We start from the raw sequence: 26185 nt of genomic DNA, 5'->3' as shown, positions 1-26185 counted from the left end.
GTTTAAAAATCGATGGCAAACTTTGACCATAGTGGCAAACACGATGAGTTAACTGAATAAAAATTTACCAGAACACCATTTCTTACAAAGTGTTGTTAAAACGTCCGGGTAAAATTACTCTCTGAATGATTACGCAGTACTGAGAGACGCTGTTTTATAAGCATTGAAGACAGAAGAAACTATTAATCGTCGAGTAGCAAAAATGTCCATTCGTGATTCTATCAGAACTGCCAACAGTAACACATCGAAGAAGTTTTCGTTCCAAGTGTTAATAAAAATGTAATTCCTATATAAACCAGATGAGAAGAATACAAGGGGAACACGGTGTTTCCCATTGTATAAGACGCGTCTTGATTAGGGTATCGGAAATTAGGGGGGGGGATTATTTGATTGACAGACCTTTTTTTTTTTTTTTTTTTTTTTTTTTTTGCTGGATTACAATTTAAATAGAGGGAAATATTACTTTTGATTGAAGTCAATGGCTATTAAGTATACAACTCATCATTTCTGTCAGAACTCCCATCCTAGACGTCGTCTGCATCATTTCCCCATAAAGTACACAAAATTGCAGTTCTCCAAATGAACTGTATCAGTTCAACTTTGTTATAGAAGTCTTGTCCTTAAAGGATTCTTTTGTGGTTCCTTATCTTTAGGTAAAGGTGACTTAGTATACACTCAGGAAGGAAGCTTCTTTGTTGGGAACTAGAAACGATATTATTTCAAACCTTCACACTTCTCTGTTCATTAATGTAAACACAGAGGGGGGGATTTTTTGAATTTCAAATGGAATTTCAGACGGTTTCCAGGTTTTGCAAAGAAACAGGTGAGCGAAAGCCGTGGCATTCTAATAATGGTTAACACGCGCGCCGTGTATGTGTCATCGACAAGCTTTCACCCATGGTTTCGTTCGCCGCAACGCCACAGTTCACGTTTCCGTTAGCGCCGGGAGCACGTTTCCGTACTCTCACTTGCATTACGAAGAACGTATTATAAGGATGTCTGAACCCATAACTCGAATATCTTCACGTGTGTTTACACATTACACAAACTATCTTATCTTCAAATTACGAATTGCTGCAAGCGTACCGGTTTTTGCCGAAACGAACAAAGTCAATATCGAAATTGAAATCGGGAGAGAATGAGGTGAGAACATTCTACGCGAATATTTCATTAAAGAATTCACGGGCGAAAGAAGACTCACCCCGTCATTATTTCTCATTTCTTTTCTTCTTTTATTTTTTTTTCCTCTCGAAAATACCCGTCCTTCCATTCGTCATTACGATTTTCACCGAGAAGTAATTTGTTTTCGGATAACCGCCGTTTATCACAGTCGCCAAACAGTCATCCATTTGGTGAAGGTTGGAAGTTCTTTTTTTTTTCCCCCTCCTGCCGTATCTTCGATTGTTTTCTTTTCACTGGGCGATAACTCCCCATTCTCAAATTAATATCATCTTCGGGAGATCGAAATTAAAAACGTCGTGGCATTAATCAGGAAACTGTTCTGCATGAATAACAATAATAATTCGAGAGAGAAGAAAAAGAACAGCCACTGTCTGTGTTTTCGATTTTTTTATCCCCTGTGCGTTTCTTTCTTTTACTTTCTTAGTCGTTGAGTAATGAGTAAAGATTATAAATGTGTCATTCTTTTGAAGTTGTCTAGGTGTGGGAATTCTGTTCTATTGTTTTTAGTGCCAGACTTTAATGAGTCGTGTTGATTTTAAAGAGCTGCATCGAAGCTGGATACTTCAAATCTCCTGTCCTTTCAGAAACTCTGTTAACTATTTACCATTTATTTAATAACTTTTTTAGTTATAATTTTTCTCTTTACGTTTTATAAATTTTTAATTATGTAATTTATCTAATCATTAATTATTTAAATAATTAATTATTGTATTGGTCATTTCATTAATTAATTTATTTATTCTTCCTCTTTCCTGACGGTCTTCCATAGGGCCGGTGCTTCTAATTTTAGAAATTATGCCCTAACTTAGGGAGTATAGCTTAAATAAATGAAAATAATCCTCGTTGCAGCCACTGATAAAACTAAATCGTTGCTTTTAAATAACAACAGAACTGAACTTAAAATATATAAATAATGATTTAAAAAAATTTTTTTGAAGCAGTAATTTTTTTTTTTTTTTCCTTCTTACTTAAACGTAAATATCGAAGTATTGAAATTTTTATTGCTTTAATAAATAAAAGTTCCGTTTTAAATTAAATTAAGGGCTAGAAAATTATGTGTATTCAATCTCTTTATTTTATTTTTATTTATTTTTTTTTTTTTTTTAGCCCAAAGGGCATTAAGTTAGAAGGGCTATTCATTTCGTTTTGGCATTTCGCGTTGAAACTTTAAAAGACTTTTCAAATTGTTGCCACCAAATATTATCCCCCTGTGTTATATTTAAAGAAGTTAAGTAATGAAGAATCTGCATAAATGTATACATGTTTCTCGCATTGTGATAAAACAACGGCACCTAGAGCCATCAAACTTTGAATAACGTAATCCTCAACGGAATATGGGCATTTGGAAGCCCGAATTTGGAATTTGTTTTATTATGATTTTCATATTTTGTAACATTTTAACGAATTTTTCATTAAGAAACTCAACGATTTCAAAGCGAGCAATGACAACAATGTGCGGAAACAAAAAGCATTTCTACCTCCTGCGCGCGAGACTGTTCCGGAAATTCTAAAGATATGCTCATTTAAAAATTATTTTGTGATATTGCTGTTGAATTGAATTTTATGGTTTAAGTGAACATGGTATTTAATAAATAAAGTTAACACCAAACGTTAAAAAAAGGCTCCCTTGGGCGTAATGTAAAATCTGAAAGCTTTCAGATTCGCCCCCCCCCGAAATAAATTGTGTTGTACAAAAGAATAAGAGCTTGAAAACTGTCGACATGTTTTTGTTAGAAGCGTATTTTATTTGTTTTCCTAATAGTATAAGATAACTATTGTAGCAATATATCATTAAGAAGTTTGTTTAAAATTACTTTTTAAATGATTTACGTTGTCGTGCTTATGTGTAACAAACTTATTATACTGAAAAATCTTATTCTGTAGCAGTTTCCGTTTTTCTTTTGTGTATGTATGTCTGTCGGACAAAAACCGCTAACTGTAACCTGTAATATAGTTATCCAGTTTTACATTTTTTATAAGTTTCATAATTATGATGTGGTTCACTGTGTATAACTAAAGAACCTATTTGCCTGCAGACAAGAGCAAAAATTCATTTTGTTGGAACAGTTGGAATTCTTTAGAAGCCAGTAATTATTTATGTTAATTAACTTTATTCAGATGAAGAAGGTTATTAACAACATCTAGTTAATGCATAATTATTATAATTAGATTCCTTTTGCGTTGCCGATGTTATTAAGTTCATTAACAAGTTTGTTTGGTGCTAGTTAAGTATTTAGTTAAGTTTATCTTTATTCTGTGTTTATGAGATTATTAAATGAAGGCCAGAAAGTCAATAAAAGAATTCGGAAAATTGTTATTTATAAGATATAATTGAAGTGTGGGAATGGTGCAAACGGTAACTGAAGCCTTGAGTAACCATTCTTTATAAATTAACGAAATTCGAGACCTTTCTTCGTGTAATTCGTTTTCAATGTATGCTAATTCGGTTAATTTTTGTTTGTTAGTAAATTTCATTCTCATTATAAGATTGGCGTATCCGGGTGCATTGTAAATATATGTATTAAATTCTTATTTTATAAACTTTTAAATATTCGTATATATGAAGCACAGTTAAGGCAGTTTTTTATGTTTGCCATTTTTTACCACAACGAGGAAAAAACTGTTATTCGAGGTGTTTATTATTGTCAGATTGCGATAAATGACGTTCACGTTATATAGTATTTTGATCTTCTGTGATATTGCTATGTGATTAGAATGTTTTTTCCAGTTTCCAAAACATGTTTTAAAGCCGTTTTCGTGAAGCGGCTTTAAAACAAGGCAAGCACTGAGCCGAATTATTCTTTATTGCAGTAATAAACTTAAAACATTGATTACAACACTGCAGCTTCAACCGTAGAAGTAAGAAAGAAGTCCCGTACTGCTTATCATAATAATAAGGACCGCATTAGTTGAATTATTGACCAACATTTTACAAACAATAAAAATATTTCGAACAGTTATTTTTACTGCCATGATGCAAAATCTGTGCATTATTTCGCCATAGATCAGATCACTTTGTTATAGAAGTTGGTTGAGGGAATTTCTGCAAACACTCAGTGTACATTTTTGACTGTTTGGTCAGTTGATAGATATTCATTATGCATGAATCACAACAGCTGAAGAAAACAAGTCTTAACCTCAATTTTACCGTGTTCTTTTCGATTAGCTTTATATTTCAATTGTCATTCACTTGACTTTTGACTTGTTTCTGTATGAAAAGCCTGGAACTATTTTTCATCCGCATAAAAAAATGCGTTTTAACAACGGCTTGCCTTTTGAAAGTATCTACTGGACCCCATAAAGACGTTATTCATTTTGAAGTCATTTGTTTTCGAAGTCTGGAGCAAAGTATTGCGACTGAAAATTTACATTTCAGACTAATTTGTGATGAGTGTCTTTTTAAGATAATATTGGTTGTCGCTTGTGGTATTTTTGCAGTCACAGAGAGTTAATATTGAAGGATTGCAAGAAGAGGCTTTTTTCAGTTGGTTTCTTAGATTCTGTTACGAGATCGTCCATAATACAACTGAGGAGCAAGTATTCTAAATATCACGATCTTGCTCTTTGGAGCAAAAAATATAGGATCATTTGGTAGATTTGACAGATTCCGTGGAATTCAACTTTATAAGAAGAAAAAGATCTTCAGTCCTCTAACCAGGCAAAAAAGTATTCTACTGGTAGTGTATTCTTGTTCCACCAAAGTTCATGTGGCTTGAGGGATCATAAAGTCGGGGCTAACTTGATTTCTGGACTTCTAATGGGGTCCCCGTCTCGAATTTCTCCACTTTATCCTCCGAAATTTGCTGCCGTCCAGGTCTTTTTTCTTTATATAGATATTTATTGTCTTTACAGGTTGAAACCATGACCGAATATGCGCGAATTCGAGAATGCTTTTTCCGATGTGTTGCCGTTTTAAGTGTCAGCAAACAACTAAACATCGAGTATATGGACCTTGTAAAGAACAATGTCTGTGGTTAAGTAGGGATGACATATTCAAAGCGCCTATAGAGTGACCTCTTGGCAACTGTTCAAAACTTAGAAACTTACTCTTTGCAATGGTTAATTATTCATTCCGTGTAGTTATTTAAGGACTGCGAAATAAGCCTTCAAAACTGATTGTAATCTTGCTTTCCTAATAGCTGTATATTTCAGGGTTTTTTCTGTTTTCTTCCCCTGCCCTTGTTTGAGGTTTGGACTAAGATACAACCGCACTAGATATCGCTATGTTTGTATGATAGATGAACCAGATGCCGTACAGGTTTTCTAAAAGGTAATTTTCCAGAAATTTTCGTTGTAGTAACTGTCTGTTACTTTTAATTCATATGTTTTCAAAGCCAATATATTTTCTCTCTCATTTCTGCATGCTTTCGTGGTGTAACGGCGCGTATTCGAGAGGTCCCGGCAAGGGCATTGCTGATTTTTCATGTCTTCAGCTTCAATAAATCCTAATGTGTCTGCAATGTTAGTAGATAGTAATTCAGTGCTTTCAAAGAGCCTTTAAAAGTGAAATATATGGGATTATTTTTTGAGTGCTAAGTGCAAGAAAATACTAGTATTTCAAAGACCATATGATAAATTTTGAATTACATATATGACTCGCATCTTGCTGATACTAACAGATGTGTTGGAAATGCTCACCACCGCTGTCCAATCGTAGTCGAAACGTGGCGCCGCATGTTTGCAAGTGTGACTTTACGTTTGCAGACACGAAGACATCGGTTATTAGACGTCGTCAGTAATCAGTAGAGTTTTAACATGGAATGCTGTTTTAGATCTTCTGTATAATGCGTAATTTATTAGCATAAGTTTTTTATGCATGTGAATTCTTCAGGAACGTCATTACCTTTCCAGAATTATCAGATTACATCAAAAGAGTTTTATATTTTTTCTGATTGTCCGTGGCCATTGAGAATGTGGGTAATTGTTTCATGGGCATTCAAACGTGGGACCTGGGAAATAGGATGAAGATCCCCACGTTCCTTTGACACAAATTGCCCTATCTCTACGTTTCAGAAATTTCTGTATATTGGCTTTTACTTACGTGTATTGGAAGAATAATCCTTCATGAATCCCTGAGTAAGCGGTTTTGCGATCCTGAAATACATGTGGATATTTTCACAAAAATTAAACCCAAAAGTTATTTTTGGTTTAAAAACGGCTTTTCTGGTTAGTATGCTGTGAAAACAAAAGTTCTTTTAGTACTTTTCTTAGCGTCTTAATACTTTTTTTTTTTTTAGATTACTTCGTTTGCGTGCGCTTTAAATTACCAAAATTCGTCAGTAATAATGGCCTTTGAAATAAATGAAGCGGAAGCCGAAAGTGGAAGCTTTGGACGGGAAGGTATTAAGCTTCTTCGAATTTTTTTTTTTTTTTTTTTTTTTCCATCATCCCTGATGAAACTATTAACTTTTCAGTCACGATATTATTTAAGAGTTTAGAAAAGAATAGTTTGAGTATTAAGACCAAAACAAATGAGAGGCTTAAATTAGTAGGATGATAGCCTTCTAAAAAATAAATGCTGATGGCCTATAAGCCATTAAGGATTAAGTGCCTGTTTTATGCGTAATTCTATTTAAAAAATTGCATTGGGAGATATTAAAAAAGTCAAGTATATAACGCTTCTTGTGAATTTTTTACGATGGTGTGAAAACATTGGCTTTCAATTAGAAGTTGTACGTCAAATTTTGAATACTTATCTTTTCATCCGTTAGCAATATGCGTGACATAGCAATGCATCGGAAAATGTACAAAAGTATGTTTCTTAAGATTTTTAAAAATAAGATGACATTTTTTAATCCGAAATGAAGTGATCGTAAATTAGTAATGAAAACCGTAAACAGTTTTAGAGATGCAAAAAGTGCATTAGTTTTATTTATATGAATATTGTTATTCTTAATGTTTAGAGTTATCTGGCCTCTTTCTTTATTTTACGTGACGGAAAATCTAACGAATCCTAAAGAGTTAAAATGATATTAGTGGTTGTTGGCAACAACGATTGATAACAGTGTTGTTGATTGCTGTGCAGAAAGTCATAACTAAAAGAAATTCTACAACCAATATTAAGATATTTTTCGGCTGAGTCTAATATCTTTTAAATCATCAACTGGCGTCTGTTCATTGATTCGCATCAACAGGCGTCTCTTACTACGTTATTCTTAAGCATGACGTAAAGAAAGATAATTATTAATAGCTTAATATTACTGTATTTCAATAATCTACAATTTTTGTGTAAATTTATTTTTAACTTCATTATATTTATATCTTTTTTTTTTTTTTTCCAGGTAAGAATCTTTGCTTGTCTGTTTTTATGCTGTTGACTCATTTTAATACTGGAAGAATTTTAGGTAAATTTTTATGTTATGCTGTTTGTGTGTTTTATATTGAAGTTTCCTTCAAAAGAAACATATTATACAGGATGGTTAAAAAAGAATCAATATGTATTTTATTAAGGAAATGGGCTTCAAACTTGTAACTCGCAAAAATTGTTTCCGGGTAATGAAGTGTTAATTCTTGCCCTGCGAATGTTCAGGTGAGTCGAGGGATCATAAGCTGTTGGCTAACTTGAGTTGTGAATAATCGTAGGTATCTGTGAAACGCTTCCGAAATTATTTCCATTTTCCCCTTCGAAAGACTGTCTGTTTGCGACTTGATCCTTTATGCAGACATCTACTGTCTTAAACCCGCTGAATGGCCTCGCTAAGTATATTTCTACAGAGCGGCTTGGTTACAGCTATTCAAAACTTACAAACCTCTTTCAAATGGCCATTTAACTCGTTCCTTTATGATATTTGAGAAATGGGATAACACTTCGATTTTATTTTATTTTATTTATTTTTATTTATTTTTTTCCCCCCGTGGGGAGGGATGCGGTTTGAATAAGCGTGTACTTTCATACCGTATTTACAAGAAAACTGTGATAATTAAGTTACATTACATTTTTTTACAAATATGGTATTTGTGAAAAATTGTTTTGCGAATTTGTTTTTCTTGCAGAAGACTTCGGGTCAGATAAAATTTTATCCATCCATAGGCTCTCATCTACTCCTGTTAGCAGCTCACTTTCCTCTTTAGAAATGTAACTGTTTTATTATCCTTCTATTCAGAAATGCAAATGCCCTTTTATGGTTGATATTGTATGGTAGGAATTCAGCTAAAGTGTTTCTTTTCCACATTAGATGGTGCTAAGGTCTCCAAAACAAAGAGCGCCCCCCCCCGTTTTTGTTGTTGTTGCCATACTTGCCTAGATTTGTCTTTCTCTCTGATACTCTGATATATATTATAACTCAATATTTTTAAGTGATGCACACGTCGTGTTGTGAAAATTCCGGAAATAAAAGTTTGTGTCATCTATCACATGAAGATCTTTTATACACCTCAGGCACTAGTATGAGGTATTTATAATTCTCTGTCAACAACAAAAAGATTTCTCATAAAGTTAAAGCAGCAACCTTGTATTTGGCGTAGATTTTAATGACGACTCTCTCGATTTCGAAGGCAAACAGATGCCGGTCCCTCTTCATCAGGAGCAAAGAAATCTGCAACGGAGGGAAAGCTACGGCTATAAATAAGTATACCAGGAAAAATAATGCGAACGTAGCGCCATTTGTCGACAGAAATAGCAATGAAGATTGAAAAATTAAGTAAGTCCATTGTGTACATACAAAACGTTAGGAAGGACTGGATTAGACTTAAAGACATTAACTAAACAATATAAATCATTGTGAATGGAAAGAACTTCAAGAAAATAAAATTAAAGGAAAAAAAAAAAAAAAAAAAAACCTAAGATTTTTGCATAATTTTTGCTGGCGCAAAGTCAAAATTCTGGTTAAATTTCCGACTAAGATTAGATATCGAAGGGAGATGCACAATTACATGTTATAAAAGTCCAGTTATAGCAGTATATAAAATGTTTCAGCGTTCTACAGGTACTTGTTTTTGAGATATGCGAGATACATATCTCCGTACGTCCGTGCAGACCTCTAAAAAAAAATATGTTCTAAATCCGTTTCAAATCCATGTTGCAGTCTGTTTTTTGGGGGGGGGAAAGAGACCTTTATTTTGCCCGTACATGCAGATGTCACTCAAAAACATTATTCAAATGGATTCGAGAGCATTAAAAATGGATATTTTGGTTGAAATATGATACCCGAAATTTTTCGCGATTGCAATATTTCCTTTGCTTCGTAGAAGGTAGTAAAAACAAATTACATCTGAATATTTTCTCACGAAAAATACAAGATCTTTGGCAAAGTAGATGGACAGAGGCAGAGGTAGGACGAAGGACATTTCGCTTACTGCCAAAAGTTAACATGGAAATAAAGACCCACTGTGCTAGCCTAACACAGTTCTTGACAGGTCATGGACCATTCCCAGTATACCTGAACAAATTCAGACTTAGGGATACTCCTTTCTGCGAATGCGGAGAGGAAGGCGACACGGACCATTATTACTTCCATTGTGTACATACAAGAACCTGGCACTTGAAGAAACCAGCGGACTGTGCCTGGGCAATGTGGACGACTAACACACTCAAACAGAATAGCCCTTGATAAAATAGAGAAAATCTCAGAACACTGCCTAAGCAGAAACAACCGTGGATAATATTATAATGTTTCAAAAGTTCAGAACTTAAAGCAGATAACCAGAATAACGCTTAGTGCCTTGCAGTTAACAATATGTAAAAACTATTATTAGTTTATAATATTCAACCTTGTTACTCTGGAGTCTTTCCCGCCGTGATGGTATATAATTCCGTTTGGTTCATGTCCGTGGTCGGAAGCCATCATAGCGGTGCACTCACTCACTCACTCTTGGTGATGCCGTTTAGTGCAATAACATTTGCATTTAATGCTGATGTGCACATGTGTCATATATCTAATTCAGGAATATAGCCTTGCATAGTGTCTATTTTATTCATCTCTAAAGAAGACGCCTGTTTTTTGCTATTTATTTATTCTAGAATTTTCATAAAGGAAATTGCGGAAGATCATACTATAAAGAATAATTACACTGTTTAAAATGCTAGTCAAAACATTCTTGTAATTATTATATATATAAGTTTCATGAGTTAAAGCTAAATATAATAATAGTCAAGTTAAAGCTAAATATAATAACTGCGTTTGTAGTACTGTTAAGGCCCGTCCCCCGTCCCCACTGGGATTTATCTGAGCTAACGGCGACAACTAACGTAGCCGACCCATCTCCTAAACAAGTTTTTTCCCATAGGGCAGCAAGTTGAAAAATCTGAACTGCAGGCATAGTCGACACAGGGAACTGACTCCGTTAGCTCAGATAAGCCCCAGTGGGAACAGCCCTTGAGGTATCTCTCAGAGCAAGGAACAAGACAAATTACCATTGCCTCTCCATGTATCGAAATACAGACCTAGTCTGGCGAACTTCGAATTACACCATAAAGGCACGCAATAAGAAAATTCTTTACATTTTCCCACACTTTAGAAGGCGAATGGAAACCAATCGCCAAATCCTGGGGGTGACGAATTATCTTTCACCCTGTTCCAGATATGTTTTATATTTACATTCTGAAGACACGCGATAAGGAAGGAGAAAATTCGGTGCCCTTCTCCTCCACGCTTAAACGATGACTGAGGAGAAAGGTGCCTAGTCACCAAATTCACGTGGATAGTCTAGTTGAATAATTTCGATGCATGTCTGTATTCATTATATTGGATACTGGATATGCCTTAAAGCAAACAAGTTCCAATGTTGCATTAGTTTTTCCTAATTTGTGCAACATAGTAAAATATTGTATTTAATTATGCAGGTTGTCATTCAGTCTAATTAGAGCCATGCTTGCGTCAAATATGCAGCTATGTGTTTATTTTTAAAATGCGAGGAGGATCTCTTTTTCGAGGCAATGCGATATGTATACATTTTATTTTCATGTGTTTAAAGGAACTTTGATAAATAAAGCTTTCCTTCCGTACTCGGAATTTCGTCAGCACAGTTCTTAAGAAAACTGAGGATTTTAAAGAAGTTGATCAAAAAAACTTAAAGTTTAGAATAATGATTTAAACATTCAAAAAAAAGTTTATTACCTTTGTTTATTAAATATCATGTTATTCGCACTTAAACCATAAAATTCAGTTCAACAGCAATATCGCAAAATAATTTTAAACTGAGCATATCTTTAGAATTTCCGATACGCAGTCTCACGCGCTGGAGATAAAAATGTTTTTTCTGTACAACCTTGCCATTGCTCGCTTTTAAATCGTTGAGTTTGTTAATCAAAAATTCGTTAGAGTTTTACAAAATATGAAATAGATAATAAAACAAATTCCAAATTTGGGCTTCCAGATGCCCGTATTAGGGTGGAAAGGTACGTTATTCAAAATTAGATGGCTCTAGGTACCGTTGTTTTATTACAGTGAGAAAAACAAACATACATTTACGCAGATTCTTCATTATTTAATTTCTTTAAATATAATACCGGGCGATAATATATGGTGGTAACAATTTGAAAAGCGAATCGGACATTTATAGTGAACCAACGCAAAATGCCAAAACGAAAATAATAGTCCTTCAGGGCAGATTGGCCCTTTGGACTAATTAATGTATTTTCCATCAAAATTACGGTAATAACCATCCGCTTCCTCATATTTTAAGGCCAACATTTATAAGCAAAAGACATCTATTAAATTGTATATTGTCCGGAATTCAGATACCTGCGTATTTCTGTAAAGTTCCCCGTTCTCGTCTCTTTCTCTCTTAATTTTTTTAGACTACTTTTAATTGTGAAATTAAATCTCAAAAACTGAAATTCCATTTGAATTCTAAATGAGAATTGTGAGCAGTGAAAAACCACAAAACATACGTACACACACACATATATATACACGATTTTGATTCGTATAAGCTAGAAAAGAAGTCTTGGGGAAGTGGAGAAGGAATCCGTACATTTCTACTTCTGAAGGCAGAGCAAAAGTGAAATGGGAAAAAATGTAAATTAATTACACGAAAATGAGAAAAGCAAACACGTTCGTGAGGTTTGAGCCACCAACACCCGAGGGCAATGAATAAAACGCGAGATTTCCTGCGCTCCTTATTATTTTTTTCCCTCACCATTTCCTAACGTTTACGCTTTAAAAGCCTTCTGACTCATTACAGCTAGAGGATTTTTCGGTACAGTGGGGAAAAAAATGGGAAAGAGAAGGTTAAAATGGGGGGGGGGGGGAATGGCAAAAAGAAGGCGCTAAGAAGCAAAGGAAACGGACCTCTTGATAATATTTTTCTTCACGTTTTTACAAGTCTGCTTTTCTGTTGTTGCCTCCGGCCATTGAAAGCTAGCTAACCTTGCCTCTCTGTGTATTCTTTGTACGGAGCTCCCAACGACTTGCCAGTAATAACCTTCGCAAGGTTAAAGAGATTATTGTGCTCGCGATGAAAAATAGAATGTTATACCCTTAAATTTTGTTCGGAGGATAAAAAATTGTGGCAGCAACGGCGGTATCCAGTTGCTTATTACGTCTTCTTTCTTTTCTGTCTTTCTCTTTTCTAGAAATGGTTACTTTTCAAATTTACATTCCCTCCCTCCCCTCCTTTTTTTTTTTTTTTTTTTTTTTTTTTTTTTCCCACGTGTTTAAAGTGGTAATAAGCTGAATCAAAAGTACCAGAATAATATGTCTCGTGATTTAAAATTTCTTTTTCGACCTCTCTTTTTTAATTGGAATTTATTTTCGATAGCAGTAGACTCTCAAACTTTAAAGTGATGGAAAAGACCATTTAAGTAAAATTATATTTTTAATTAGAAGTATGACTGCACTAGGGATACACTAGAATTTTATGCCTTTTGGTGAAATTTTGGCTGCCTCCATTGCTGGGATCCAGCAATTAAATTAATAGTTTAAATTTCACTTTGAGAAATAAAACTGCTTAAAGAACTGTTGTTACGCAATTACAATAACGAACTGCTATGCGAGGTAAAAATTGTACGTGAAAATATTATATTTTCGCTATTAAAATTCGCCTGTTTAAAAAAAAAAAAAAAAAAAAAAAAAAAAAAAAAAAAAAAAAACCCACTTCGTGGTTTAGCATAACTTACACGTTCGCTGCCATATACGAGAATAGCCGTAGTTGCCAAACTGAGGTTAGGTGCCAGCTACGAGAATACTCGTTATCGATCGCTTTGCTTAAATCACCGAATATGAGTATTGCGGTAGCAAATGAATGCAGTGTTTTAGGTGTTTGGTGAAAGGGCAAAATCATACGCATCGGTGTGTTAAAATGGACAATTTATTTATCAAAATGTAGATAATTAAATGTTTACGATAAAGAAACGCATCTACTCGCACAACTAGTAACAAAAATTCTTTATTATATTATTTTGATTATATTGAATAATGAATATACTTGTATGAGTTTATTTACCTCTAAAAGTGATCTGTTACAGGTATATTTTAAATAATACAACTGGATGTAAATTAAAAGCGTAAATGTTAAATGTCAGCTTTGGCAGTAAATGTGTTAATAACTTATTTCGGCAGTGTATAAAGTACCTGCAAAAGTCTTATCACACATTCAAATCATTTCAGAAGAACAACCCTTTAGAACAATTTTTCTGCTTTGTCACACGATATGAAAGAGGCAGTCATCGCGGATCGTTTGGGGGTTGCCATGTAAAGGAGGGTTGATGACGGGTATTCGAAACTGTTAGCTAATTCATTGTTGAAAACGAACGACTTTTAGTTTTTTGCAAAAGAAAGAAAAAAAAAAATCGAGCGACTTTCTTTCGGCTGTAAGGCTGGTAGTACACATCCATTTATTTCAGATGAACAATTTTTGTACCTGATTTACCAATGAAAGAAAGACGCACGATTTATTCCTTTCTTTTGTAAAAAACTGTAAGTTGTTCGTCTTTAACGACCAATTAGCTATCAGCATTGAAGCATTGAATCCACTGTCACCAACTATGATTTGTATTGGAGATTTAGTTTCGTATTTACATGGTAACCCTCAAACGATCCGCTGTGAATGGCTGTTTCATGTCGTGTGACAAAGCTGGAAAATTGTTCTAATATTTTGAATGTGTGATACGACCGTAAAGCAGGTAGTTTAACTGTTTGAAACAGTTGTTTGTCTGAACTAAATGGATATGCGATCCAGCCTAAAGGGGGAAAAAAACCTGAACCAATAGAGTGCGTAGGTCGAAGTCAAAATGTTTAAAAAAGCGCTTTTGTTGGTGATAAGTTTTCCATAAATAACGTTATAAGGTATTTTCTCCGTCCTTTCCGCATGTACTCGTGGTGTAATTGGAAGCATACTCGAATTGTATTCGTGAGATCCAGGGTTCCAGTCCCAGCAAAGTCATCGCATATTTTTCCACGTTTCCTGCTTCAAAATAACCTACAACGTAACTCTCTGCAACTAACAAATGACTCTACAACGTAATTAATATACTTTTCATAGGTATTTTAGTGATTACTTAATTTTCTATTTTACTGATGATGCAACTGTAGAAAGTTCCGGGACGGCTGCTTGTATTGGTAAGTTTGCTCATATGAAGATGGTTTTAAAGCACAGCCATTTTCAAAATGTAACCTAATTATTTCATACATCTTTGCCAATACTCGCGCATCTTTTGAAAGCATTTCTGGGATGTTTTGGTAATGGACCCTTTCTGCAACCGTTCTGTAATTGTGCCCTGTCATAAAGATGCTGGCCTTTTTGGTGATGTCTGACTTCAGGTCTGTGGATGTTCAGCTGAAAAAGAAAAAAGTGTCATTTTACCTGAAACTCCTACGCATTTAATGTAACAGCTGCACATAATGGATCGACTTCGGCCAGGACTTTGCAGTTTTCCTCTTCCTTAAGTTATTCAAAACGCTAGACGCCCCGAATGTCTGATGTCTTCACTTCGGTTGAACATTTGACGTTAACTATAAACGTTGCCATATTAACTAAACTTCTTCCATGTAAGGTGATTAATATTCACCCGAGAAGAAAACTTATACAACTGTGTCCTGTTGTAAATGTCATCTCTTCATAAAGTTCAAATTGTAACTTGAAAAGGCAATCTTCATAAAAGTCCTGGCACACTACTGTGAGACACCGCAATACATGTAGGATTTTCTTTTGCTTTGACTAACAAAATTCTTCCAGACGGCGTACCGAAGGGCCTGGGTTCGAATACCGGAGAAGACATGGATGTTTGTAAATGCGTCCGTACGGCATGGGGACACTCTAAATATGCGGCGAGCCGAAAGTCCTCTTGTGTGGTTTGTTGGAAGGTGAGAGAGGTGAGAGACTCCCGGACCACCCTCCAGGATGCTGTTCAACAGCAACAAGGCAAAAGAAAGTCCTACGTATGTAGCGTAGTGGAAAACAAAACTCCACTTTTATGCTGGTGCCCTATGATGAGGGTGCCGGCAACTTAGTGGATGTCCCCCCCCCCATCCTCAAGTTAAAAACCGATTTTCATAGAGCTGCCAGCTTCACTGCACCAGGTAAACCGATCGTCGTTCATGAAAAGGTGATTTTCCCTATTTGTCCTTTTGCCATTTTTATCCTCTTTTCAAAAAGTCATTGTTGAGACGTGGAATATTATGTGATAAATAGCCGTTGAGTCGTTACTTTACACCATATACTGTGATGGTTTATAAAAATTAAATGCAATTCTATTTTCAATCACGTGTCGTTACTCTAAATGTGATCCTTCGTATTTTTATGCCAGCCATTTAAAAAAAGGTCATGAGTTATAGAAATCAAATGTGATCGATTATTCAACTCTAATATTCGAAAGAAAATCAAATACACCATAAAAAAATTTGTAAAATAAATGTTCAGAAATAAGAAGTTAATTAATATTAGAAATCGAAAGCTAAAGGTAAGTTGTAAAACCCACCTTGTCTAAATCGTTTTAGTTGATGAAACGGGGGAAAAAAATAATAATAATAATCGTTGGGGCCAGCGGCAGCTGTCGAATCTCCTGGATTTTGTGCAGAGAAATGAATCGGCACATGATTTCCCGAGAGAAAATTCAAGCTAAATGAATCGCTGAAAGTTTATAATAATGAGTAAGGTTTTCTAGGCTGGTGTAGTTCATTGCAAGGTTATTCGAGAACAAGGGTTCTCAACCGGTGCTACGCAAAAGAAGCAAAGTATTTTTAGTTCAAAGGGATTTGTCCCTGACTGTTGTTTTCGTTTTGCGATTTTGCGTCCATTCACTACAAACGGCGAATCACTTTTCAAACTGTTGCCACAAAGTATTATTGCCCTGTGTTATATTTATTTTAAAAAATTAAATAACGAAAAATCTGCAAAAATGTATTTTTCGCATTGTGATAAAACAACGGTACATCGAATTTTGAACGACGTAATCCTCCTACGAAACATTTCAGATGTTCTTTTTTTAACTATTAAATTCAAAAATTAAAACCCTAACATCCTGATCGCGTGTTTTCTTTAACATTCGTAAATTTATGGGATCTGAGCTTTGTTCAGGGAGTTGTGGAAGTAGTAGTACTTTGTAGTGGTGGTACTAAAGGTTTTCAGTTTTTGTTTAGAGTATGCGTTAGTCAAAAGTTTGAGAACCGCTGTTGTAGAAGATGCTATTGTCAACATGTCAGCAGTTATTGTTGCAAGAGAAAAAATTTTGGTTAAATCGACGAGAATGTTAGATAACTGAAGAGCGTATGCCCGTTTTCTGCAGATATTTAGTTGAAATATGCGCAACAGTATTTTCCTATTTCCTGTGTTTGCGTCTCCTATTTCGATGGTGGTGGTTTACATCTTCTATGCATATGTTATGAAGGCAGCTTTGAGACTAATTTTATCAGTGGTAGCTAAGTTTTCTTTTCAGTGAATGACTTTATTTAAAAATAAAAGCCAAATATGTACTCAAATTCGTACATCATGCTAGATAAATTCCGAATATAGAGTTTGGATTGTTTTTATAAGTTCTGTGTCATGTTCCTTTCTGGTTATTTAAAAAAAATGTTTTTAATCTTTTCTTTGCATAGTATGATTATTTGATTTTTTATCTTTTCTTTGCATAGTCTTGATTATTTAATTTTTTATCCTTGCATACCATGAATTTTTTGCTATCTTTTCTTTGCATACTATGATTATTTAATTTTTATAATCTTTTTCTTGCATTGCTATTATTATTTTTTTAATTGCCCCCTTTTTCTTTGCGTACTACTGTGCAAGTAACGTTAAGCAACAGTTTTTTCAGTGCCTGAAAATTATCGCCGGCTAAATATTTAACCTGATAACTGTAGTCCCTTTACATTATGTGTATTCGCTGGTGAAGGCCGCTGTTTCACACGTGTAAGAACCACTGGCTGTTAGCATAGGCTTTCCTCCCTCCACCTCGTTAATGCTAAAAACTGTTTGTAGCGGTTTCACGGTTTCATTTGGGTAAGTAATGCTTTTTTTTTTTTTTTTTTTTTTTTTTTTTTTAATTGGTTGATTTTTCGTATTACATTTGTAAAAAGATCAGTCACATTTTTTTTTTTTTTTTTTAATCCATGCATGCTATTAGTTTATTGAACTAGGCCTGTTATTTTCGAATGTAACAAACTTTCAGCAATTTTTTTTTTCTCCCACCTCTCTGGAGAAGTATTTTTATCATCTAGTCTTTAACATGACTAATATGGAAGCATCTTCATGCACTTTAATCTTCTGTTTCAAATCAGCCTGTTGTAAACTGTCCATAAGTACATTCCGCCATTTTTATTACCGCTTTAGAATCCCGAAAAATCGGGTAGCCCAAGTATTTTTAGCATCAACCCCGGCGCGCATGCGTTCTAATTGCCGGCGATAAAGAGTGCGTGCCTCGCGAGTGTCGCGTGCGCGATTGCTTGTTGATAAGAGTTTTGAAAAATTAACTTCTTTTCCATCTCGGTGGAAATAATTTGACTCGAAATGTTGACAAGTTCTCGAGTGAAATATGGATGATGGGTGCTGGTTCCGACGAGTTTTGCTGGAGGAAGTGACATTTGTTCGCTGTTTCTTCATTCTAGAAAACAGTTCTAATTAAAGAGTCGGCCAGCTGAAATTCGGATGATGGGCTGAACATGACTGTTTTGCCTGCGAGCCGTCTCATTTGAATGTTCATTCGTGTCTCACCTGTAAAGTTAAGTTTTGCTGTACAACTCTTTTTGTAAAAGGATTCTGTAATGAAACTTAAAATTTATACGAAAGACACTTTTCTAGGTGCTTAAAATGAAAAATAGATACATATGGCTATTCTGACACTTATTAATCAGATAAACTTGATAACCTATCTTCTAATACAAATGATCTTCGGGACTGCAATCTAGTATATTGTTTCTTACGCCTTCTTAATTAATTAGGACATTGTTGTGGATTCAAAGCCAAAATGGATGAACATGTGTTAAATGGATGAGACCAGTTAAAATTCAGATGCTTGCATTTACATCGAAATATTTACATAAATTTACAAGGCTTACTATTTTATTACAGATGAGTTATTCAGTGCGCTCTGCTACGCATGCAGCATAAGTCAAAAACTCCAAAATATTATTTTTGATGGCAATCTATTACGACAAAGTAAATTATTAGGCACTTAAAGGAGGCAAAACCTTTCATTTAAGGTCAAGAGATTTTTAGCAAATTCTCATGTAAATGCTATAAAGTCTCTCTTAACTGGCGTCCAATTAACAGGTAATATCGAAATAACGGTACTTTTGAAGGTCTAAATTTAAATACAAAATTTAGGTCTATGAAATAAGATATAAAATGTGTTAAGAGTAAGGGAAAATATTTGTGTTATGTTTCCGCTCCCAAACATTAACAAACCTAATCTAACCAATGAATCAAGGAATGGTCCACGATATAAAGATGAACAGCCAATCCCTTTTTGTTCTTCGATATGCAAACTTTAAACGTAGTGCCATGATTTTCAGAAACATTTCACATTAAAAGACGAAGCATTTATTTCTTCTCTTGCTTGGAAAGGCGTAAATAACATTATTTTGTGACCTTTAGGCGTAACGCCCACCAGCGGCCGACCGGTAAAGTCGCTGAACACTGGGAGTTCGGTCCGAGGTTCGAATCCTGCGAAGGGGCTTGTGTGTGGGCGTTTACGTGGTTTTCCCATGTGTAACGTGTATACGAGCCAGTTTCTTTTAGAAAGTCCTCCACGAAGGCATCCCTCCCTTTAGGCAGATAGCCCTCGAGGCTTTGTCGTTAAGTAAATAAACCAAACCATAAACGTTTCGGCTTAAATTTTGTCTTCTGATCATATTCATAGGTAACTATTCATAGTGGAGCGATGGAAATTCACTTGGTTTTTAAAACAGGTTCTGTGTCCATGGATGACATGTTGTACTTAGGTACATGTTTGGAGAAGGTTAATATTAGTGAAGAGGGGATGCAAGCGTAAGTAGATATAGAAAATTATATTTCTGTCTCTCTCTCAAGATGACGACAAAATAATCGAACATGGACTGGGAATTGGGAAAAGTTGATAATGAGGACGGGGTATGAAGATGAACACAAAACATAGAACAAGAAAGTTTCGTGGAAGGAATTAGACAAAGCATGCAGACTTTGCCTAGTTTATTCATCTAAGTGAATATATAGTGTTATGAAACTTCGTTGTATTCGTTATTGTCGGAATATAAAATCATGTGTATGTATTTTAATTTTAAATAATCATGCGATTTTCGGTATTATTTCTTTAATTCTGGCGATAGATTGAAAACCACGATCAATGGACATCGCATGCTACAATTTCTACATATGGCATCACAAGGCATGAACAAATGAGTTCTAGCAATATACATTAGCAATATATAGTATATTCAATTATGCGGCATGGTGCGGGGAACAATTGCTGCCGGATGAAAAAGACTGTACTGTATTTTGATTTTCCTTTTGTCTGTTCCTTATGATGAAATGCCTTATGGAACGCATCGTAAAGCAAGGATTGCTTCATAACTTGCATGAAAGTACTAGCACGTTCATGCCGGACGGTCACTATTCAGAACAACAAACTTTCTTAAGGTTGCTGTTTCATAAAAAAGCTCTTATTCTTATGAGGATCACTTTCTAACTTGTAGAAAGCAACCTTTATAAAGGTATGGGCACATTTAAGTCTATTAGAATTTGCTATTATAGGGTTAGCAAACCAAAGGAAAATTCTAACTTTATAATGATCAAGTTGGAAATAGATCTTCATAAAGCTGCAGACACCGTTCTAAAGATTTTGTTTCAAATAATATCCGACTTCCCTAAAGGGGCTAGCACTTTTAAGATGAAGATCCGTTGTGAAGGCTTCAGCTGAAGTGCTTTTTTCTCCTCATTTGTTCACAATTTGTTTTCTTCAAATGCTTTAAACACTAGTCCTTAAAATTTAAAAGATTCATTTGTTTGTTTATTAAAATGCCCAGAGACCTGTTGTCACGTTTCAGATGTAGCGAGCGAGAGAGAGAGACATGTTGACTTTTTCTTGCCTTTGTTGTTCGGGTAGAGAAACTACGTATCTTTCTTCCGCTTAAAGTGGTGGCCGTAATTTTTAATCCAAAGGGCAATTTGTCCAGAAGGACTATTAATTTTGTTTTGGCATTTTGCGTCGACTCACGGTAAGCTTTGTTTCACTTTTCAGATTGTTGCCACCAAATATTATCGCCCTGTATTATATTTAAAGAAATTAAATAATGAAGAATCTGCATGAATGTATGTATGTTTCTCGCATTGTGGTAAAGCAACGGTACCGAGGGCCATCAAAATTTGAATAACGTAATCTTCCATAGAAGCCCTAATTTGAATTTGAGATTTTTTTATTGTCGATTTCATATTTTGTAACACTTCGAGGAATTCTTGATTGCAAACTCAACGATTTCAAAGCGAGCAATGGCAACATTGTACGGGGGAGGGGGGAAACATTTTTATCTCCAGCGTGCGAATCTGTATCGGAATTCTAAAGGTATACTCATTTAAAAATTATTTTGCGATATTGCTGTTGAATTGAATTTTATAGTTTAAGTGCGAAGGACATGATATTTAATAAATAAAGGTAACACACAAAATGTTTAAAAAATGCCCTTTTTACGTAATTTAAAACCTGAAACCTTTTAGATTTATTTTATTTATTTATTTTTTAAATTTTGGTACGAATATAATTTTCAAACTAAAAATTGACTTTCTCATAAGCGAACAAAAATTCCTTCATAACAGAAGCCTGTTCTTAACGAGGAGGCCACCATGATTTCATCATCTCTATTGTATCACATTCTGTTTTTCGTTCTTACCATTTTCATCGTTTTGCTTGAAAATGGGGTATGGTATATTTTTTTGGTTCTTACTATTATAGATTCTATCACGTGTGAAACACAAAAAAGATGATGACACCTCTGTTAAAGATGTCCCTTGAAAACGCAGTGGAGCACGATGGAAAACCATTTGGGCGGTCTGAACTTTCGCAGGCCATTACTCTGCTCACCATGACTGCCGCAATTCTTCTCTTATATTTAAAAAAAAAAAAAAAAAAAAAAAAAAAAAAAAAACTGGAGATTGAACTCAACTTCCAGGTAGCAGCTTATATGTGTCTTAAATTTATCTCTTCTTCATGCAATCGGATAAAAGTGAAGGAGAAAAATTTCTCCCCAAGAGAGGTAGAGGTACCTTTACATGCATCTCTCATCATCTTATCCTCTTCAAAAGGCTCTTATTTTATACACGCAGTTTTTTTTTTACCTGTTTCTTCCTCTCCCATCTCTCTTGGCTGTATTGGATGAAAACGTTCGACACATTTGCGCCGTTTATTGGCCGTTCTGGTTCATCCCCCACGTTATATTTATCACCCCCAGCTTCTGTGTGGCTCACCCGATCGGTTTGGTTCACCCCATGATTGATTTGCAGTTACGTTGATAATCTATCTCGAATTTTTTGTTTGGCTGCGGCTGATTGATGCAAGTGGCTTTTTATTGAAATAAACTCGATGACTTGGCGTTTTGCTGAGTGTGCGGTAATTTAATGGAAATGCGGTATAGGATCGACGCTGTGTAAGAAGACCGTGTCGAAGATTATCTACCGACACAGAATTGACACGGCAGTTCAAAACTCGGTTTCGATGCTATACAGTTACCCTGAAAAAAAGATAATTAAAATCAAATGCTTACCCTTTTTATTATGCGACTTCGCTAGGTATAAATCATGACGATGTAAAGCCCTACCAGTGATTGAGTGGTTAAAACCGCTGAATACTGGTGGTTCGATTCTAGGTAAACAGGCTGGCTGTGTAGTTGTTTTTCGTGATTTTTCGCATCTGTAATGTGAATTTGAGCTTGCTTCTCTTAGTAAGCCCTTCATGAAAGCATCCCTGTTTTTAAGCAAATAGACCTGGTGTGTTGCCATATTTCAATAACCAACAATCTTAACGGTATGAAAATGTAGATTGTATGCGGGTGCCGATATTACGCGAGCATTGATCTTATGCACAGTCGATGGTATACCTCTGATGACTCCTTGGAGATGAGAAATGTGCATTAATCGTTTTATTCGTTATTACATCTTTATCAAAATTTGCTTATCGTGTCGATCGTGTAACGATGTAGGTCGTGGGCAGAAGCAGTTCTACGCAATGTAGATCCTGGGCAGAATCAGTTCTAGAAATCTATGAATACATGGTTTCTGATTTGAGTGCAATCATATTCTTCTAATCTGGCGTCAGACAACAACTTACTTTTCCTGAAAATTTAATTCGTTATGCACAGTAAAAAGCTGTGACGTCAAATAGGACGTCATATGGGCAACATCTGAGAAAGATTATCTTTTTGATGCCTACGAAATATGAGTTTGTCATCTGAAGTCGATTATGGATTTTGGTTGAGAGTGTATTGAAAAGAGTTGAGTAATTAAGCTTTCAATCAAACAAAAATTAATTGGAGTTTTGAGTTACTAATTGTGTGAAATTCAGCTAAGTTCTATGCTTCTCACTTACGGGAAATTTATTTGGATTAATTTAGAAACTCCTGATTCCTGAAAGTTTATTGCAATGTTTTCTGAACCGTTAGGAAAAACTATATATTCTTTATACGGGATGGCAAATATTCAATAGGCTCCTTTATTAATAGTGTGTTGAACATTATTAAATACAGACCTGGCAATATACAGATTATATACAGACCTGGCAGCTATCGAACAAGACAGTTTAGTAAAAGAGAATAAAACAATTTCTCTGTCAGATGGGTTTAAATGTGAGTCGGTCACCCTTAATAATCTCTAAGAAATACTCTTCTACGAATTTCTGAATAATATATATATATAAGGAATTGAGAAGAGAAATTGTAGTTAGCTCGCAAAAAAGTTACCAAAAGCTGTGGCTCCAAGAAAACTCCAACATATGCACTTTCAGTAGTTATTTACAAATTCGAATAAAAAACTATATGTTAAATATTTTCGGACATTTTAACACAGTATTAAAAACTAATCAAACTGAATGAGGTAATATATTGAAATCAAATTGAATGAGATAATATTGAATATTGAATGAGGTATTTTTTATTCGAACTTGTAAATAACTACTGAAAGTGCATATGTTGGAGTTTTCTTGGAGCCACAGCTTTTGGTAACTTTTTGGCGAGCTAACTACAAATTTCTCTTCTCATTTCCTTAATTTTGCAGCACATTGCGCAAAAATTTTGACCAAAATTGGTCTTTTTTGTATTGTTCTTACAACTTTACTTATAATAATATATGAGGAATTTTTATATATAATTGAATATATATATATAAGGAATTTTTTTATTTTGGCGGCATATTGTGCTTAATGTTTGACATACTCTTTTTGACACCGATTCATCAATTTTACCATTCCCCTTTGCCATCCCTTGGAAGTGATTCCCACACAACAAGGAAAGGCAAAATTGATGAATCGCATTTTTTCCGATCTGGGAAGTATTCGGAAGATAAACTTTCTCTGAGAATTTCAGAAAATCGTACAAAGTGAAATACTGTATGTCTCATAGTCAATTGTAATTCTTAGCTTACTTTAGTAATTTGCTGATTATTAATTTGGAGAAAATTTTCCAACTAGATGGTGATGTGTGGCTGTAAAAGGAAAGAAAGCTGATGAGAGTTTCTAAGAAGTGTTTGCCGACATCCGCTGGGTTTTAAAAAAAAAAAAAAAAAAAATTATTTAAAATATGTGGTGAGTGTAGTTATAGTGCTTGATTTATCGTTTATAAAACACTGCAGCTTAAAATCATTCTGCAATCTGTGAATAAACTTCAGGAGTTTAGGCAAGCTATAACGCCGTATCTCAGGAGGAGCTGCGAAATACCTATTAGAATATTTTAGTCTACTGTGGAACGATGGGAAAATTATTTAAACGAACAAAAATCAGCGTAAACCCTGTTGTTTGTGCGGTTTCTTCATACTCACTTAATCGAATATAGAATATATTTTCTGTATTGTTATTTTTTGGTCCTGACTGCAAATAATTAATGAACTATAGCAAGCCAGAATTGGGTTCCAGAAGAATATAAAATGGGTCTGTGAAAACTATTGTATTTCCTTACTATATTTTCGCCTGTTAGATAATGAGAGTTCAGATTTGTAATGAACTTCGTTTCGTACATTGATCAAGAAATGTGAAATATACGTAAGAGGATCTCAAGAGTGGTTAATTTTTCCTTCAGCTCTTCTGGACTTGAAATCTCCGTCTTTCGAACGCAATTGCAATTATCGCCCTTTTGTTCTTCTATAAACACACCAAAAGCAATCATAATCTGCTTGTTATTTGCGCTTCGTCCTTGGCTTGTTTGCTCTCAGTTAAGTGAGGCTTCGATGTCGTCGTCGGCATTGTTTTTAAATGGAATAATAAAAGAAGGAGCGAGAGAAGGTCGGTTTCGAGTGCTTTCTCGTTTACATTTTGCTGTTTTGCTTTTAGATTACCTGGAATATTTAAGCAGCATTTTTCATTTCCTTTTCTTCTAACGTTTGACATTTCCGAAAATTCGGGAATATTTTTTTTAATGCGTTTTTGTTGCGATGGTACATCTTGCAAATGTAGCCCCGTGAATAAATTATGACTTTCCGAGATTTCCCCGCTTCATTTTGTTTTCCGTAATCAGTCTTCGGCCTCTGGAGTGGCAGACATCGAAATGCAGCGAATAAAAAATTATGTAAAAATAAATAAATAAGAAATTGGTTCTCGGATTTCTAACTGTATGATTTAAAATTAAAAATGAATAAGTGATGTAAAAATGCCGAGGAAATGTAAGAAATCTTAATAAAAATCTCGTGTGTCTTCTATTTGTGCATGTAGAGTACTCGTAACTCCGCGGGTAATAAATACAAAGCCTCGAATATGTGTAATGGATCGTCTTCCGTAAAGACGTATCTGTTCCTAATCGGTCTGATATATGTATAATACACAGCCTCAAAATTGTCGAAATGGATGCGCGAGTAAATATCATATGATGATATAGAAATATCTGAAAATAAGTTTTTACAGATTTCCTTCTTTTTATGTTCGTACTTTTAAAAGTCTAGTTACTTTTAAGTACTTTTAAGTTAAATAAGTCAAGTGTGTTTTTTTTTTTTTCCTTCTTCTTCTTCTTCTTCTTAATAACAAAGGTCATTAAAATCTGGTACTTCCGAAATAAAATTCTCCGCTCTATCACCAGCTTGCCTTAGTTTGTGAGAAACTTAACGCTTTCATATCGATCTTTACCTACCGCATGCTCAAGAACACATTCTAACAAGTTCTCACAATTTTTTCACCAAAGTAATGAACTCAAAATACTCTTATATTGCCAAAATGGCAAATTATGATCCCGCTGTTGAAACAGCCATTCAAGAGACCTCGCACGGTTTTCCATAATCTAGCTTTCTAGTATATCCAATGAATCCACTGCTTCACGTTTTTCAACGATGAAGTTAAAGACTTTATAAATTCTAACAAAGCAGGAAAAGGACTTTAATATATCCTACCACTTTGTGCGGATGCTGTAAATATGTTTATTTTCATAACTTTTGTATTGTCTGCATCTTCCATCTGTAAATTTTATCAATC

The 26185-nt window shown here is 34.7% G+C and overlaps 1 protein-coding gene across 8 annotated transcripts in view; it reads left to right on the top strand.

The window, feature by feature from the left end:
* LOC118196962 (semaphorin-2A-like) overlaps positions 1 to 26185 on the top strand; it is a 745632-nt gene that overhangs the window by 418985 nt on the left and 300462 nt on the right. For 3 of the 8 annotated variants that reach the window (XM_085810484.1, XM_085810482.1, XM_085810483.1), the window contains one exon: positions 7464 to 7526. The exons of 4 other annotated variants lie outside the window; for them this stretch is intronic. In XM_085810484.1, coding sequence (XP_085666610.1) covers positions 7464 to 7526 — 63 coding nt within the window. Of the gene's footprint in view, positions 1 to 6419; positions 6523 to 7463; positions 7527 to 26185 lie in introns of all 8 variants that reach the window. One more of the 8 variants, XM_085810487.1, reaches the window with a different exon arrangement.

This window comes from Stegodyphus dumicola, chromosome 2 (genome assembly GCF_044657685.1).
Source record: "Stegodyphus dumicola isolate Sdum_Otavi_A_Nest chromosome 2, ASM4465768v1".
Classification (NCBI taxonomy): domain Eukaryota; kingdom Metazoa; phylum Arthropoda; class Arachnida; order Araneae; family Eresidae; genus Stegodyphus; species Stegodyphus dumicola.
The sequence above is the reverse complement of the archived record's forward strand: the minus strand, read 5'-3'. Positions and strand labels throughout refer to the sequence as shown.